This window comes from Simochromis diagramma, unplaced genomic scaffold (assembly GCF_900408965.1).
Source record: "Simochromis diagramma unplaced genomic scaffold, fSimDia1.1 OVJJ01000205.1, whole genome shotgun sequence".
Taxonomy (NCBI): Eukaryota; Metazoa; Chordata; class Actinopteri; order Cichliformes; family Cichlidae; genus Simochromis; species Simochromis diagramma.
The window spans coordinates 6,745,380-6,763,127 of NW_024386782.1; the positions used below are offsets into that span (position 1 = coordinate 6,745,380).

The 17,748-nt window shown below is 43.2% G+C and overlaps 1 protein-coding gene across 7 annotated transcripts in view; it reads right to left on the minus strand.

The window, feature by feature from the left end:
• Positions 1-204: 204 nt before the first annotated feature.
• Positions 205-17,748, minus strand: part of mib1 (MIB E3 ubiquitin protein ligase 1) — a 60,905-nt gene continuing 43,361 nt past the window's right edge. For 2 of the 7 annotated variants that reach the window (XM_040019360.1, XM_040019340.1), the window contains 10 exons: positions 12,584-12,716; positions 11,200-11,286; positions 10,573-10,731; positions 6,990-7,171; positions 5,794-5,983; positions 5,630-5,708; positions 5,371-5,514; positions 3,348-3,419; positions 2,535-2,635; positions 205-2,324 (listed from right to left, as the gene is read on the minus strand). In XM_040019360.1, the coding sequence (XP_039875294.1) occupies positions 2,184-2,324; positions 2,535-2,635; positions 3,348-3,419; positions 5,371-5,514; positions 5,630-5,708; positions 5,794-5,983; positions 6,990-7,171; positions 10,573-10,731; positions 11,200-11,286; positions 12,584-12,716 (1,288 nt within the window). In that variant the 3' untranslated portion in view covers positions 205-2,183. The remainder of the gene's footprint in view (positions 2,325-2,534; positions 2,636-3,347; positions 3,420-5,370; positions 5,515-5,629; positions 5,709-5,793; positions 5,984-6,989; positions 7,172-10,572; positions 10,732-11,199; positions 11,287-12,583; positions 12,717-17,748) is intronic. The other 5 variants (XM_040019378.1, XM_040019368.1, XM_040019351.1 and 2 more) reach the window with 5 other exon arrangements.

The following is a 17,748-nucleotide window of genomic DNA, read 5'->3' on the forward strand; positions in this document are numbered from 1 at the left end:
GCATTTTCAATTACCTCTCGCCTCCCTTCTGGGCTACCCGTCTCCTCTGCGAGGGCAGACACTGCACAGCAGGAGAAAAGCAACAAAATGCTAATTTTCTCGCCTATAAGACCCTAACATGTGAGCTCAACTTTAAAACAAAAACAAACATAAGAAAAGCTCATTAAAATTTCAGGAGAATCTAAAAACAAACAGAGACTTTAATGTCTCTTGGTTCACGGAGGCCTTTATTTCAGCTATATGGTTGTTTTTGTTGTTTTTTTTTAAAAGCACTTATTCGCAATACAGACTGAACGTTTTCTTTTATTGACACAGGTCGTACTGCATATGTCAAACATTCATGCCAAAGAAAATACTACCGTCTACAGGTCTAACAAGGACAGTTACAGGTACTGAAAATAAAGAACAAATGGGCTTTTTGTTCAAACACAACCATAACAAAAAATACTACCATAAAGCGTATTAGTGCTTCTAGCTTATAGAGTCGTGACCAGGAAAGAAACAAAACTGTACTAAAGTTGCTTAAAAGGCAAAAAAATTTAGCTTGCACGTGGTTGCAAATTCCCAAGCAGTTAGTTAGTCGCTTTGCTGAGTCGCCGCACGGGCAACTGCTTTTTAAAAGAGGTAAGGCAAGTTTATCTTTCCTCTCAAATAAAAACACAAAAAACAGACACTTTATGACAAAAAAGGGTTTTTTTTGTTTTGTTTTGCAAACGAACAGGTTTGCCTTAAAACTGCCACAAAAAAATAAAAAGCTTCTACTGATGATTTCTAGAAAGCTACTGTCAAAAAAATGGGGAAAAAACACAAAGATTGGAGCAGAATGTTTGAGAGACTTTGAGGCTACATCGTAGGAAGGCAGTGACACCTACAAGTCCTATTGTTTGGGCAGCGATACAAAATAATTTACTCTATATTTTCATCTTAGTGTTGTAATAGATTGTACTAGGTAGACTTTGAGAAAAGGAAATACGCTTAAATTAAAAAATAGTAACACAAAGAGCACCTTACCCCCCCAACGTTCGTTCACAAGTTTTGTTTTGTTTTTTGGAAGCAAATGGCACGATGTCATCACTGATAAATTAGCAATTCAGTAAACTGTATATATTTATATATACATATATTTTTTGTTTGTTAGACAATACCAACAAGTCTCAAAACACTTTAACACTAACTTGCGACAAGATTCTCCTGTTACAGAAATGTTTGCCTCATGTGAGTTTGTGTGTGGAACAAACAATTACAACAAGAGAGGTGGGGGGGTGTCAGTGGACAGAAGTCAAAAGAGTTGTGTTTGTCTTGAATCCCTACACGGCAGTTCTTAAATCTGCAGCCGATAGGGTGCCGCAACACTGCTGTCGTTACTCAGCTCAGTAAACAAAGTACGGGGTGTAGCACGCTACCTGGCAGTTACACTACTATATCTGCGTTTTGTCACTGAGCTCCAAGGGTTCCCCCTGGAGTCAGCGTGGGGGGGCGGCGGAGTATTTAAACCCTGCTTTTTGTAGTGCAAAAACTGCCAACATTTGGTTTTTAAGAGCAGGGACAGTCGGTGAGCAGAGCGTTGCAATAGCCAAAGCTGCAACCATACTGCCATACTGTCGTGATAAACGAAGGAGCTTCCAATACAAATACACTTGAATAAAGGTTTACAAATACAATAAAATCTGCCTGCAGTGGGCACTGGACTGCAAACAGATGAATGAGAACTTTATATCAAACGGTAACAGGCCGCCTTCGTCGCCTCCACGCTTCTCACTCAGCTGATACCCCCCAAAGTGATCACATCCAAAACTCTGATTCTGAACTTCAGACTCGAGACGGGAAAACTGTTTGAAATGTTGAGAGAATAAATGGAAACAACACAAAAAAGGGAGATGGGGGGGTGGGAGGGAAAAGGATGAAGTCTCTGAAACAGGCGTCTTTCTTTCTGGCTGCACTGACGGCGACAGGACAGCACAATTAACTTCAGTCAATTCATCGATTTTCCTTGTTTTGTAACAGGAATTCCACCTGAACGCAATCGACCCACTGAGAAAGCGTTTGTGGGACAGAATTAGATGTGCCTGGCTGACGCGGGTGGCTGTGAGGATGGAGGCAGCAGCAGCAGCAGGTGTGGTTGCCGCGTGGCGAGCGTGTTCAGCGTGGGCTTTAAGAGAAGCAAAGAGAGTTCGTCGGCGGGTCTAGTAGAGGAGTATGCGGCGTTCGATGGCCTTGCGGCAGATGGGACACTCGCTCATTCGATCCCCGCACAGCTGGCAGGTTCCGTGGCCGCACATGAAGATCATGTTCTTCAGCCGGTCCAGGCACACCGGACACATGGTCTGCACACAAGTAAGCAACAGTCGTAGTAAAACCCTTTCAACATTTAACATGTCAGTATTACTACCGAGCCGAGCCCTGCACAATAACTTTATGGTGCCGGCGTGCATTTGATCCCTAAGAATTTTACAGCAATGGTTATTGTTTTGCAGTTCAACTGCATTTTATTCTTCCGCTTTAGTTCACGAGCCACACCTGGTTAGTGACCTTACCTGTTCCTTGATGTCTTGGAGCTGTTGTTGTAGCTTCTGCACGTCAGCGTTGACGTTGGTGTTCGCCTTGTCTCTCTGCAGGGCTGGGATGTTTCCGCTGGCTGTTTGGACATTAAAAAAAAAGAAAGATGCAAACAGATGGTGAGAATAAAACAAACTGCACTTATCAGCCAAAAGATTAGCACCAGTGGCAATACCTCAGATTTGACCTCTTAAACTATAAACAATATTGCCAATAAAAGTGAGTGCAGCCACAACAACATTACCGCTCTGAAACGAGCCGGGTGCTCGAGTACGTTTTAAAACATGGGTTTTGGAAAATGGAGAAGGATCACAAACACATGCGCGCTGAAGTTTACTGTTGGCAAACGAGCTCGGGCTCTGGCAGTCCGTGCTAACTTGCTTTTACATTTGATTTCTGAAAAGCACACTTTGCAATTATCTGGAATATAAATTGGCACGGGACAAATGATCATGCAGCGCTCGCTTGCTCGCTCGTATATAATGAAATGTGTGTGAAACTTCCTGAACGGATTATTTAAGTGCTCGACACAAATTTTCTGGACTGATGCCCTCCTGAGACTTATTCTCGCTGTCCAAACATCTGCCAGAACACGGCGAGCACCAGTGTGACTCCTGGGATGTGCGTCGTACGTATATATATCATCACACTGAAAGAGAAACGGAGGAAAGGGGGTTAAGGGGAGGGGGAGAGGGGCCAGGGCAGCACCTTCGGGTGGGGGGTGTAGGTTTGCAGGAGGTTCTCTATAAACAAGGCTCTCATAAGGGAGGGGATCATGGAGGTATACTTACACCAACTTAGTGCCAGATTGTTGGGCTGGAGAAGATCCTGGGATCCCCCTGCCATACTGTTAGAGCTCCCTGCTGGGAATAACCAGTCACATTGTTATAGCAGGAGCTGCCCTCACCAGCTCAGCGGCTGGCCTGATGACCAAGACTACTCACTATAGCCTCTATGAGAGGTTCAGAGAAAGAATCTGAGAAGCAAAACTAGCAAGTTGGAAACAGTGATCAGGGAAAGAACGGGAAACAGAGTTTCTTCTACTGGTTGCTTAAAGTCGCACGTGTTTTTTCCCCTTTTTTGCTTACAGCTGACTATTGCCTGGGTTAGAGGTACAACATGAAACCCATGCACCAAATTAAAGAAGAATGGCGTCAAAATGCTTCAAGTGCCAGGTATATTTTGCACACTAGATTTGCTTTTAAAACAGGAAGCAACAAGCAGGGTTACTGGGGAAAGGGGGAAAATAAAAGCATTCAATGCTGCCCCTTGCATGAGTGTATGTGTCACTGCTTGGGTCTGCATTCACTTTTGCACGTCTGGTAAGTACGACTTGCTGACAAATGGAGAAATTAAAAAAATTAAGATGTATGTGTGTAAACATGAAAGTTGCGTACTTGCTACAGTGCCACTGTTAAACTCAAATTAAAACAAAAACAGAAGAAATCACTAGTGATATGCACCGCTGTCAGAACAGAAAGATGAATCGTGAATGCAACCAAAAATAAAATAACTTGTGCATCTTGTCATCACAATATTTTAGGTAAAATAAATCGAAACTGGCTCTTTTGCAGCTGGAAAAATTTCTTTTCAGAAATGGGGGAGAGCTTATAATGTGGATTCATGTGGGTATTTTATACATGCATCATAGGAGGAGCTGCAGGTCATTTCTGCGATACGCTTAAATGAGTTCATCCATTCTATGTGAATGTGATTAGTCAAACTTTTGGAGGCCACAGGAACATTATTAAGGTTATCTGTGTGCTCTGACATTATTACGTTATTCAGTAAAAGTCAATCTGGAGATGGCTTCTAGGGTTCTACATTAAAAGATTGGGATTTGAAACGAAATCTTCTCTGCTCTGAAGATCTGTGTGCTGATTTCAGACATGGCAGTGAGACTGCCCTCCACTAAGTGGAGGCTACTACAAATGGTGCGAGCCAAATGGTTGTAAGGATTACATTATGACAGATTTAGATGTAGAATTCAGTTTGGAAAACAAGCGTAACAATTTTATTTATTTATATATATTTTTTAAATGCGTCTCTATGGATGAAAAAATACAAAGAAAACATGACAGTGATGATCATTCCACCTCAAATCATAACATATTTATAACTTTTTCTGCTCAGCCACCTCTGATTTGCCTTAATGTGCCTTGATTGAACTCTGGATATATATGATGATGATTTTGGATCGTTTGTTTGTTTTTGTGCTACAGTACATCATATTTGCTGACTCGTGCAAGAAAACTGAATGACAACAACACTTTTCTTAATTTTTTGCATGTGTGGTTTTGCATTAACACGACATGCAGGTACATTGTATTGTATTATTTCTGCACTATCAATATTTTTCTTAAAGCGTGCACAAACATGGAAGTTTGTAGGACAGCTTTAATCTTTTTTTGCCATATTTTATGCTGAAAAATTCTGAACATTTCTTGATGCAAATTACACATTTTATTGTATATATAATTTTTATGGTAAGAAATAGTGGTGAGATTTTCATTTGTAATATATCTTAAAACGTATTTGATATATGTAGCAAAAATTTCCCAGCAATCATTATATATGTCCAGACTTTGGACCATAAACTTTTTAGGCGATTCAGGGATGCTCGAGCAGAATGGCCACGATGATTTGAGATATAATGACGCAAACATAAACAAACTGCAAAAGCTAAGCAGCAACAAAGCAAAAGATAAAAGTAAAGCAGATTATTTGGAAAAAGTAAAGAAATGAGAAAAGAAAAAGAAAAATCTTTGAAGAAAGGGGGTGGATTAAAAGGAAACGTGTGGAAAATTCACTCACTAAGGTCATCATCATCATCATCATCATCATCATCATCAGCGGCATCATCCTCCATACCTTTCCCTCCACAGCAAAGTACGAAGGGGGTGCGGCGTTCCACCACAGCCCGGCACTGTACGCACTTCTTCATGAGGCTGGCACAGTCTGGAGGAAAGATGAAGAAGATCATCAGTGCAAGAAAAAAAAATCTATATTCGCTTTAATACTCACACAGAAGCCAAAAGAGGCAAAATGATGCTGAAAGGTGAAGTTAACTTACTCTCACAAGCGCACATGTGACCACAGGGCTGGAATAACACCGCTGCCTTTTTATCGGAGCAGACTACACACTCCTCGATCTGTGGACGGACAAACACAAGAATAAAAAAAATTAAATAATCCTCACTCCTGTCTGTGTCAAGTAGCGGCTGTGCTTCTTGATACCTTAGTTCTCGACTGCACTTGTTCTTTGCAGATGAGACACTTCTTGACACGAGGCGAGCAGAGGGAGCAGGTGGCGATGTGTCCGCAGGGCCCAAAAAGAGTGTCTCTCTTCATGTCCGAACACACCATACACTCCTCCAGTGACTCGATGTTGCTGTTCAGAGACGGGCTGCGGGTGCCCACCTGGCCGCTGGAACAGAAGAGAGTGTGTGAGCGAGAGAGAGGAACGATTACAAGCGAGAGGCCGGAGAAAACGAAAGATGAGGAAATGAAATAAAAAGAACAAAATAGAACATGACTGTACCAAAATGTTATCTCTTCCTTTATATCTTTAACCCTTTAGTGCATAGCTATAATTAATACCATTCAATGTGTCCCAGACCGCTGCTTCCTTTCACTAATGGGTTTACAGATATCATGTAAAAAGCGCATACAACAACAAAAACATTATAGCCCAGACACAGACGCGCTACGGATCTGATCAGCTGTTCACAGCACTTCCTACGTTGGAATATACGTCATCACGTTGTCAGCATGTATTTTGACATGTTTTTATGTTCAGCAACTGATGTCATCTTCCCGGGAATTGTAGTGTTTTCCCCTCCTCCAAGGCCTATCACAGCTCCTCAGGTGCTATTGAAAGGAGATGTCTGACTCTGTGCCTCTCTAATTACAAGTTCCTGGGATACTTAGAACTCTGATTGTGCTATTGGAAATACTTTATTCTTTTTGCTAAATATGCATTTGATTTTTTTTCCCCCTCTCTCCACAGTTTATAAAAAATGATTGCATCTGAGGTTTTAAAAAAACTCAATGAAAGCACCAGAATTTCAAGTTTTTTTCCTGTCCCCTATGCTCCACACGTCTGCTCAGTCTCATGATATTCAGTTTGGTCATTTTTGTGTAATCTTGTTGATAGACGAAAAGGCATAATAAGCATGCTAACTTTCCAGCTTTAAGGTTGGTTGTGTGTTGAATTCCTGAGACTCCATGAAGCAGCTAGCCAAGGAACAGCCTGGCACATAATGTTCTGTGAAACTGTTTCACCTAAGCTTTTATGCAGATTGTCCACGCTTGTTTTTTTATGCTGAGCTCGGCCCGGCACCTCCTAGCTCCAGCTTCATATTCACTGTTTAGTCATGAGTGGCATCGATCTTCACATCCAATTCGGCAAAATGTCAGATGAGAACATTTACCTGCTCTTTTCTTTGTGGCATTTGGCCAAAGCCTTGCAGAGGCTGGGGTCCGGACACAGGTCTAGAGGGGACTGGCCCTTTTTGTTACGAATGGTCAAGTCTGCTCCATTAGCTGCCAGGAAGCAGGCGATGGATGCTGCACTCTTCTTCTCTGCCCCCTGGGTGCCCAAGCCCATGATTAACTGCAGAGAACAAGAAAGAAGCAGGAAAACACATAAAGTTAGAGATGCACCAGGTTTTTTTTTTGACATGACAGATTATTTTAAAGTTGAACCTGGGGAAAGGGGAGGTCTGTGATGTGCCTCTACCTCACACACAGTGGAACTTGAACCAGTAATGTAGTTAGGAGTACAGTTTTTTTATTTTATCAATGTCTTCAGATTTAAACTCATGTTAAAATACATACGGGGTCACTTTGAATAACACGATCAGAAAGACATCTTAAGATGACTGTCAGAAAATATATTCTTCTAACCCCGAACCCAAAATCCCATTAACTGTAACATCAGTCTACCCCAATTCAAAGTCTCTCCTGCAATTTAGAACTTCCATGTCTGATTGTCTCCAACCAGTAGCTTTTACATCTCATGCTGATGGAGCCATCGGGCCGGCTAATTCAATTCTCGTTTTGATGGGAGGGGAGAGCCATGGGAGAGTGACCCAACTGCACACATCTCAATTAGGCCTGCTGTCTGTCGGTTCCGCTCCTCCGCGGGGGGAACCAGAGAGGGCAGGAAGCGGGACAGAAGAGAGGAGGTGGAGAAAGAGAAGAAAATGGAGTGGAAGGGAGACAGAAGGTGACAGGTACGGAAAATCTGTCACAGAAGCCATGCATTAAACTTCTCCCCATAGGGCTTAGTGATGTGGTGTTAACATGGAGACAGTTGAGGCCTGACATGGCCCTTTTGGCCTCTACAGAGGGACAGATTCGTTCAGGATGGGTAAAAGGGAGCAGCAAGCCAGCTGACTGTTGGCTGCTGAGCGGATGATGGGCTGGTGCAGTTATCCAGTGATGCTGGTGATGGAGACTGTGGAGCGCTTTCATTTTTCACATATTGGAGAGTGGCCCACGTGCTGATCTTATTAAAGGTGTGTATACAGGTCCTGAAGAGCACTGGGACAACTTCCAAGTTTTCCAAGAATGCAAATGCTAAAAGCTATAACAAGAATCTACACTCAGTCACCTGAGAGGAAAGAGGAAAATATGGAGAACTATACTATGATGCCAGACGTATTCACTCGTCCATCCAAATCATTGAATTTAGGTGTTCCAATCACTTCTGTAGTCACAGGTAGTGCTGGGCGATATGGAAAAAATATTTATCATGATATGAATTATTTTATATCACGATAACGATATATATCACGATACACCACCTGACCTGTGGTCATCTGGAAAGTACGCAGTCTGTAAACAGCGAGCGCAGAGGGTGCAGTCTTTGTTAATGAAATGGTTAAGCTCATGTAGGGCTGCGTATCTCTGCTCGTCCGTAGGTCAGTCGTCAAGGCATAATGCACGACACTGCAAACATCCTTCTCTACTTTGGCCCGCCATGCGTCATATAAGCGAGGCAACTCGACTTTACTGAAGTGCTTACGTACCTCGGATGAAGGACTTTGACGAGGTCACGAAAGCTGTCCTTCTCAACTACGTAAACAGGGGCCATGCCTTTACAAATGTAATGCGAGATGGCTCCTGTGATTTGTTTATGGCGCTGGGACGTTTTCTCATAAGGGCCTTGTGTGAAAGACTGCTGTATCTTCGGCTGGCTATAGTTTTTCTTTTCCCAACTTGCTGTAAAGAAACAGCATCTGCATCAAAATAAACTATTTCCAACAGTGTAATTTAAGTTCTAAGCATCCCAGAAACAATACAGAAAAGCATAAAGTCAAACATAACTTTTAAAAACACCAGCATAGGCTTATAAGGCCCTGAAGGTAAAAAACTAAATTTTCTGCAAAAATGACGTCACTTCTGGTTTCGGCCAGGTAATGGCGGACATGCGATAGTTCGCGCTGACCTATATTCCAACGTAGGAAGTGTTATGAACAGCTGATTGGATCGGCAAAGCGTGTTTCTGGAATATTATGTTTTTGTTGCTGCAAGTGCTTTTTATGCAGTTTTTGCAAAGCCATATTTGGAAGGAAACCGTGACCTAGGACAAGCTGATGGCATAAGATGTAAGTACAACTCCTCCGGTTTCATATGCAAAAAAATTATTGCGCTAGCTTACGTGGTTCCAGTTCTACAGGGATTTAAAAATAGTTAGGCAAAACAGAGCGTGCCTGCTCCGACCAGTTTTAAAGGGTTAATGATATATTTTATGTAACAATTTATAAAATTAGGTTAGAAACAATAGAAACGATAGAAGACAAATGGCACAATAGACACTTTTCTATCGTCCACACGATATATATATCGTCATATCGCCCAGCACTAGTCACAGGCGCATAAAATCAAGCACCTAGGCATGCAGACTGCTTCAACAAACATTTGTGACAGAATGGGTCACTCTCAACAGTCCCACCATGGGACCGTGATAGCATGCCACCTGTTCAACAAATCTACTTGTAAAATGTTCTCACTGCTAAATATTCCAGTCAGTGGTAGTGGATCTATAACAAAGTAAAAGTGACTGGGAATGATAGAAACTCAGCCATAAAGTGGTAGGTCGTGTATTTCTGGAGGATTATTGTGTGGAGCTGTTTTTCAGGAGTTGGGCTTGGCCCCTTAGTTCCAGGGAAAGGAACTCTTAATGCTTCAGCATACCAAGATATTTTGGACAATTTACGTGTTCCCAACTTTGTGGGAACAGTTTAGGGATGCCCCTTTCTGTTCCAACATGACCACACACCGATACACAAAGCAAGGTCCATAAAGATATGAATCAACGAGTTTGGTGTGGACGCACTTGACTAGCCGGCAGAGTCCTGACCACAAGCCGACAGAATACCTTTGGGGTGAATTAGAGCGGAGACTGTGAGTCAGGCCTTCCCGTCCAACATCAGTGTCTGACCTTACAAATGTGCTTCTGGAATAATGGTCAAAAATTCTCATAAACACAACTCTAAACTCCTAAACTGTTACAGCTGCAAAGGGTGGGCGGACATCATATGTGGACTAAGAATGGGATGCCACTTAAGTTCATATGCGTGTGAAGCCAGACGAGCGAATACTTTTGGCAGCATAGTGTAAGCTGCATATGTTACAGAGTCACTAGTAGCAGAAAAACAGTGGCTGGTGACCAAACTCGTTAACGAGCCATATTACTGTGCACTGCCTTCCTGGCTTAATATATTTGGGAATGTCTAAATGAATCAGAACATCAGAACAGAATCATATAATAAGATGGCATTCCTAAAATTACTAAGTCAGCCTTTACTGCAGTATACCAGCATTGTTCATTATTACTGAGCTACAGTAAAAAATTCTAAAAACCTAAAGTTGTATATCAGTAAACACAGATACACAGAAACAAACATTTGTTTTATTTTTATGTATGGCCACCTCCTTAAGAATCCCTGACACACGTAAAATGTGATATAGGATGAACAGCGAGGTTAATAATAGATGCACATGTACCGTGTTCTTGGAAGGTTCCCAGGGCTCCACTTTGCTGACATCTTGCATATCTTGGAGCTGCCGCAATTGGGACAGCGTGTGGTGACGCAGTGCCTCGTGAAGCGGCGTGTCCCCATCCTTGTCCTGCACGTCGAGCTTGGCCTCTGCCCGCACCAGCAACTGTTAAAGAGAAACACATAAACAAAGAGTTGCACAAGCCGACAGCGGAGGGAAACTCGCAGCCGCCGTGAAACAACTTTAATTTAATGCTACAATGCAAATGCCACATCCTGATTTATAAGGTTGCCGGCTGCTCACAATGAACTGCTTCAGCATTGTGCTACCCAATTATAGAGTGCATTTTTTTGTGAGTCCACAAGGTGGCAACGTGGCAATCTCAATCCGATGCTACGCTAACACACTCTAACCAGCCTTAGAGAGCCTTTTTCCCTCCCCTCTGAAGCAGGACTTTGTTCAACTGCAGGACATCCAACCGTATAAATTAAATGTGGAGCTGCACCAATGTTTTTCTACTCCCCTTTGTGCACAGTGTAAAAAGACCGACTGAGAGATGACTAAAGACACAATGCTCACTAAGTAAGGCAAGAAAGAGAGGGAGAACAAATGAAAAAAAGAGGAATCACTAACCCGAACTATCTGGGTGTGCTGGCGCTCCACTGCCAAGTGTAATGCAGTCTGCTGGTTGACATTCTGAATGTCTAAGCTGGCGTTGCCCTGGGTGGTGGGAACAAGAGGGAAGCAAAAAAGCTTAATATACACAAGGGCAACAAACATGTTGTGCACACAGAGATGATAGACAAGTAATGAAATAAGAGAAATAAAAACAGGAAAAAAGAAAATATTTTATATTTAATTCCTTTGCACTTGAAAGACTGCAACATTTTTATTTGCCGTGACAGAACGTTGTTTCCTTTAGCCCTGCCGACCAACAAAGTATCACCCAGGAAGCTGGTGGGGGGAGAGAGAAAAAAAAGGCATCCTACAATAACGCTGCATGTGATTGTCATTTCCAATTGCAAACACCTCAGCTGAGGAGATGTGGAGGGAAGATAAGTATTGTGATCAGGCAGCGTGTGAAATCCCAAAGTAATAAGACTGGCTGACTGGCTGGCTTGCTGGCTGGGAAACTGCAGTGCACCTTGTACTGTGGTGCAGTTTTTGAATAGAAAGCTGAGCCATCACTGCGAACAAGCCCAATGCAGGAACTTGGGGAGGAAAAAGCTGTCCCTGCTGAAAGGTAGCTTGCACTGCGAACACTCATGCACTGGAATGTTGCAGCAATGTTACTGCCTTGCACCATATCCTCATTAACCCAGTTCCTGCTTGATCAGGTGACTTTTGCTGTAAACCCGTGTGCGAGTTAGTCTCCAAGGAGCTAAACCTGCAATCTCGGTGAGGAAAAGAAAAAAAAAAAAGAGCATGAACTTATGATTGCAGGAGGAGGAGGATATGATGGCCCAGCAGCACTAAAGAATACTCCTGGAGGACCAGCGAAGTGTATGGATTCAATAAAAAAAAGAAAAAAAGAGGCATGTATAGGAGCTTCAACTGGTCTACAGCTTGCAGGCTGCAGGGGAGTGCAGTGAAAGCTGCTTTAATGGTCTGTAGGCAGGTAAAGCTAAGAGTGCAGGTTGCTTCAGTGCTTTGGGATAATTGTGAAATGTAAATTTTTTGTATTATGCTTTACACAGATGACTGTTTAAATGCGTTTTTCATTCACACGTCTCACAAGGGTCTGACAAAACAGAAATCCCCATGCCGTAGACTGCACTTCAGCGGTCTACGGAGGCAGGATAGATTCAAGACTCAAATCTACTTTCTGAAATTTTCATGGAACTACAGCATTGGCGTCAAACACTCCCCAACATCTGCTAGGTAGATACACAGGGAGCATGCTTCTGCTGCGCTTTTAAAGTGATAATGGTGCCTCTGTAGACATGCTGTTATAAAGTATGTATTACAGAAATAGCTGCCAGGTTAAGTGATTAAGCATGCATTCAAATGTTGCTACCTGGTGCACCAAAAGCTCAGCCACCTCCACGTGGTTGTTGAGGGCAGCCAGGTGCAGTGCAGTATAACCGTCATCCTTCTTCTCGTCTACGATCCAAGGCCTCGGCAGTTTGGATAACAGCACACGCATGGCACTGCACAGAGGAGGAGGAGGAGGAAGGCAAGGGAGGGAGAGAAGTCAGTGCTTTGCTAGATTCTGGGCTTTGGTGCATGAGAAGACAAAAAATCCTTCAAAAAGTCAGGACAATCAAGTTATTTTGCTATAAATTTTCTGATGTAATCAAAAACCTATCTATGACTCTCAGTCACTGTGCCGTACACGTCACAGCGACTGTGCCACTTATACACAGCACACTCCAATACACAGCTTTTCTTTTTGCAGCAGGGCATATCCCATTTTCACACATGGCGACAAGAATACTAAATCAACTTAGGGAGGAGTTGCTTTACCAAGCACAGTGTTATTTACATCAAGCTTTGAGCAGTGCAAGTGCTGCGTCTTATCTGAGAGTGTCCGTCCCCCCTACAGACTCTTGATTTAAAAAGGGCGGTCACTTTTCCCTTGATGATGCGCAAAAGCGCATATCATTGGAAGGCAACTTGGTAATCAAGATTTAGCTGCATTCACTCAGGTCTCCTCCTGGGGAAGAAACCGACAAGGTGGGAAGGGAGAAACATCTATTGTTTAAACAGAGCTGTTAAACAGAAGTGGTCCCGTGTGTCGACAAGAACCGGTTCAGTGTCACTGAAGGTCATTTAGAGGATGTGTGCCACATAGACATGTGGCTGCAAAGGCAAATGTATGAGAGGAGTCACAGTGTCAGAGTAGGGATGAAAAGAAAAAAAGAAAGAAAGGCCGACAGTGTCATTAAAGAAAGACAGAACGGCACATACATATTTCCATTGTTTATTAACTACAAAGGCAGGAGAACATTAAAGTCAGAGAATGGAAATCTACGCTGAAGTCAAAATATGTAGATTTTACTTAAAAAGTTGTAATTAACAGTGTTGTAATTAAATGTCTTAGTGGCCTTCTTCCAATTAAACAAAGCAGAATTCACAGTATGGCAGTTTTACTTAAATATGTATTTCACCTCATTCATTATCTCTCTGTTCTTGACCCTAACTTCGTTCCTGCTCTAGCCCATGGGCATACAGAAGACAGAAATACTAAACGCTCAAATGAGACACATTCCCGCTTTTAATGTGCAAACAGTGCATCAACTCACTTTGTTCACATACAAAGAAATATAAAACAACATTTAGAAAAGCACATCCCTGAACTCTTCTTGTATCTTCTCTGTAGATAGGTACACAGTGTACCTTCAGGCACCATTAAGGCAGCAGCAGCAGTGCTGGGGGGAACACTTCTGACCTTGTTTAACCCTGAATACGCATGCAGGGCATATCTTTAAAATGCGACAAAAAAGAAACTGCCAGTTCGGCTCTGGCTCTTTGATACAACTGACCAGCGTGCACTGGGGTGCTTAAGATAAGCAGGATCTCAAACAGTAAAATGAGGCAGTGGGTTTGGGCACAGGGCAGGAAAGGCCACGGTCGACACTGGTCAGTGAAAATGCTCAACTGTTCGAAATAAAACGATAATCTAGCAAGCTTTTGGTCTAAATGGGAACAGGATGGCTGGCTCTCTGCGGGTGTTTTTTTGCTAAACCTATAGCTCGCCTCCCTCCCACTGGAATAATGAAAGAGAGCATCATCAGCACACCCTCTTGAGGAAAGCAGAGAGGCACGGGGCAGGCAGTCAGCACCTCTGTACGGACAGAGATTCAGGGCTGGCGTACTGCTGCAGTGATGAACAGCGCAGCACACTGATCCCAGTCTCCCTTGCTCTTTTGCTCACTCTCTCTCTCTCTCCCTCTCATTGCACAGACCCACACACACACACACACACACACCTGCATTGCTTGCAGCCATCTTCAACCACTTAATGCAGAGGAGCACTGCTTAAATGTGATAGCAACCGCACCCATTCTGCCTAATCTCACATTCATAACGTGTCCCCTTTGTTACAAAGACGTATTTGCTTACATACTGTAGATTTTACATCTCATAGGGGACTTCTGAGGAATTTCATCCGTGGCCCACCCGCTGGGTAGGAGTTGAGGCTTAAACAAGCAAATCATTCAAGAAAAGATTTTGCCACATAAGGTTATCGCCTGAAGCTGCAACACAAAACTTGTTCTCAGTGGTTCAAAACAACACTCGTTTAGCCTTGGTGAAGAATTGGCTACATAGGGACACGTTGCATTTTTTTAAACCACAAGTTCCCACCAGAATCAAGGGCAAAACTGTCCCACATGAAGCCCCCGTTCTTACCAATTTTCTCACTCCTACTGGCAGAACATTCGCACATCTGGATTGGCTGGAAATATCCACCATCTATGGAAAAACCGGCCAATGAACGCACACCGGCTTTAATACAAGGGCACAGTGGCGCCTTCTAGCGTCCGAATCAGGCGCTTGGGCACTGAGGCAGGTGTTCGCTGGCGTAAGGAGCCCCTCCAATATAAGTCTAGATTGACAGGCTCCCCTGCCACGCTGGGTGAAATGGGCAGACATTAATATTAATGCCCCATACTAGCACTGCTGCAATGCAGTTAAGCTATTTGCTGTAAAAGCAGAAAAAAAGACTGAATTAAGAACTGAGAAATAAATTTAAGTTGTGTTTTTATCTCTGGGGTGAGTGGTGTTAGCTGCGACTGAGGGGAGTATAGGAGAAACTGCGTGTTAGCTGATGAGGTCGGACGTTGAGAGGAAGAAAAGAGGAGAAAAGAGCGATTCTGACCAGCCCAGGCTGCAGAGGTTTTACTGAGCAGAAGAATGACTTGACCTGGGAGCTAACATTCACATAATTGAGATAACTGATGACTGAACCTTATAAAATAATGCTAGGGTGAATATGGAAAAGGGTATGCTAGCATATAGGGGATAAGGGGGTACGTCATGAAACTGGGTCACCCTGTGAGAGATCTCAAAGAGCCCCTCAGGAACGCCACACTGGGTCTTGTTGTCTTTGGCTGCTATTTGTCATTGACTGTGACTCTGATGCCCTCAGCTTTGTGTGTGTTGGCATTTGTCATTGCATGTAAGACAGTGTGTGTGCTCGCAATTGCTGTTGTGAGTGTGAGGGTCGACAGGGCCCTTCTGCTGCCCTCGCCTGGCTGACAGCCATCTGTGTGGTGGTCAGTAGCCGTTATTACAACAGGAAGTGAGAGTCAGGGGACAATAACGTGGGTAGGACAGGGCAGAACAGGAACAGTCAACATCCAGTCTAAGATTAATGGCTGCGCACAAACATATGGTTACTCTGATGTGGGAGACGTGTTTGGCATACCGTTACCCGTTAAATAAGGCTTCGAGCCCAAGAAAAAGATCCCAATTCTGCATCGGAAATGAGTCACCAAAAGGTGCCACCTGCTTCAAGAAAATAAAATTGCTTTATGCAGCCATTAATGAAAATGATCAGTCTCGCAAATCTTACAGTGTTTATATGGTTGAAATGTACAGATCCAAAGAATATGGCTGCAAAAACCCAGTACCTTCACCAAAGCTTCTGTATCAAAGGTAATTCTTGGCCTTAAAATAAAATCCCAGCAAAAACTCTTCTTCTGCAAAGCTTCCAACAGTTTCAGGGACACAAATAGATCTGTTTTTATCCATATCAGGTAAAGGAAATTTAATGGATTGTATGACAACGGAGCAAACTGCACCTGCCAATCAAGACCATGTAATACAGCTGTAAAGCGTTTGGAAAAAGCTGATAAGCAAACCTTTGGCTCACTGTATTTTGTCAAAAAAAAAATGTTATTTGCCCAGCCTTTTTTAAACCGCCTCAACAGAGCTGAACTGGTAGCATTCCTTTCTACCTTACAGTAGGATTCTTTCCCCCTCCCAGGTCCTTCTTGGAATAGCCTTTCCAGAAGAGGCAAGTTCAGACGATACATGAGGTGTCAGCTCATTGAGGACTGGATCAATATATTCAGGTCCTTTGAAATAGTGGACCCACTACCTGACAAATCATTCACAGCTGCAGCACACTACCGCTGAAATGGAAAACCCACTTCTCCCCTTCCCACTGCGAGCAGGGAGGTGCTCTTCATCATGTGTGAGGCTCGATCCCCCAACTCACCAGCAGCTGGTAGGGGGAAGAGTCATAAAACCGCTTCAGTGATGTTAAAACATGCTTACTGAAGGAGACTGCTTGACTGGTATGCTGCATGCTTCTAATGCCTTGTGTGTGTGCACATATGTGCACAACTTCAATTACAGTAATTCAAGTAGCTGATATTCTTAATGCAAATATAACCCTCAGAGTTCATCGCGGGCACTGCCACACCCCTAGATGCAATTAGTTACAAGTTCACTTTGTCATGACCATCCCACAGGTATGTGCCATCCTGCTGTGGACAGAGTAAATAAACACAAGTAGCGTCCAGACCAGCAGTGCAGCAGAGAGCTGGGGACAAGAACCTAACTGGCTCCGCTCGATAAAAAAAGCTTTCATTACCATGCCGTGAAGAGAATAATTTTCCCCACAATGTGACCTTCCCCTGCCTGCCTCTACCTGAGGCCCCTGAGTGAGCATGCTTTTATTACGGACTATTTGCATAAACCAGGAAGGAAAGGGGTGCATTTCTCTGATGTTTTGATTATCGCTATAGTATTGCCGCTGCCTTGAAGGTTGTCCAGGAGACAAGAGATGCATTTTGAAACATCTCCAATTCAGTTTTCTGTCCATTTGGGCAGTAGGTGTGGTCTATAAAGGCTTAGCTTTAATTAGCCGTAAATCACCTGGTGATACGGAGTGCCCTGATTCATGGCAAGTCATGAAAAAGGAAGAAAAAAAAAAAAAGGGACAGCAAGACAGTCAGAGAAGCCCAATGGCGCGTTAATATCCCATTGGTTCGAGATGACCCAATTATTTTCCCATGCTCCTCTTCCTTTGCACTTCATTCTCCTCAGCACCTTGAAAAAGCCTCATTTTCATTGCTGCACAAGCCATAATAGTCATAATACACATCCTTTTACTTAACAAGGGAAGAATGACATAAAAGACGGAGCAAGGACATGCAGATTATATTAGACTAAAGAGACATCTAAATCATACTTACACTTACCAGAGAATGGCTCAATAACATCATTACT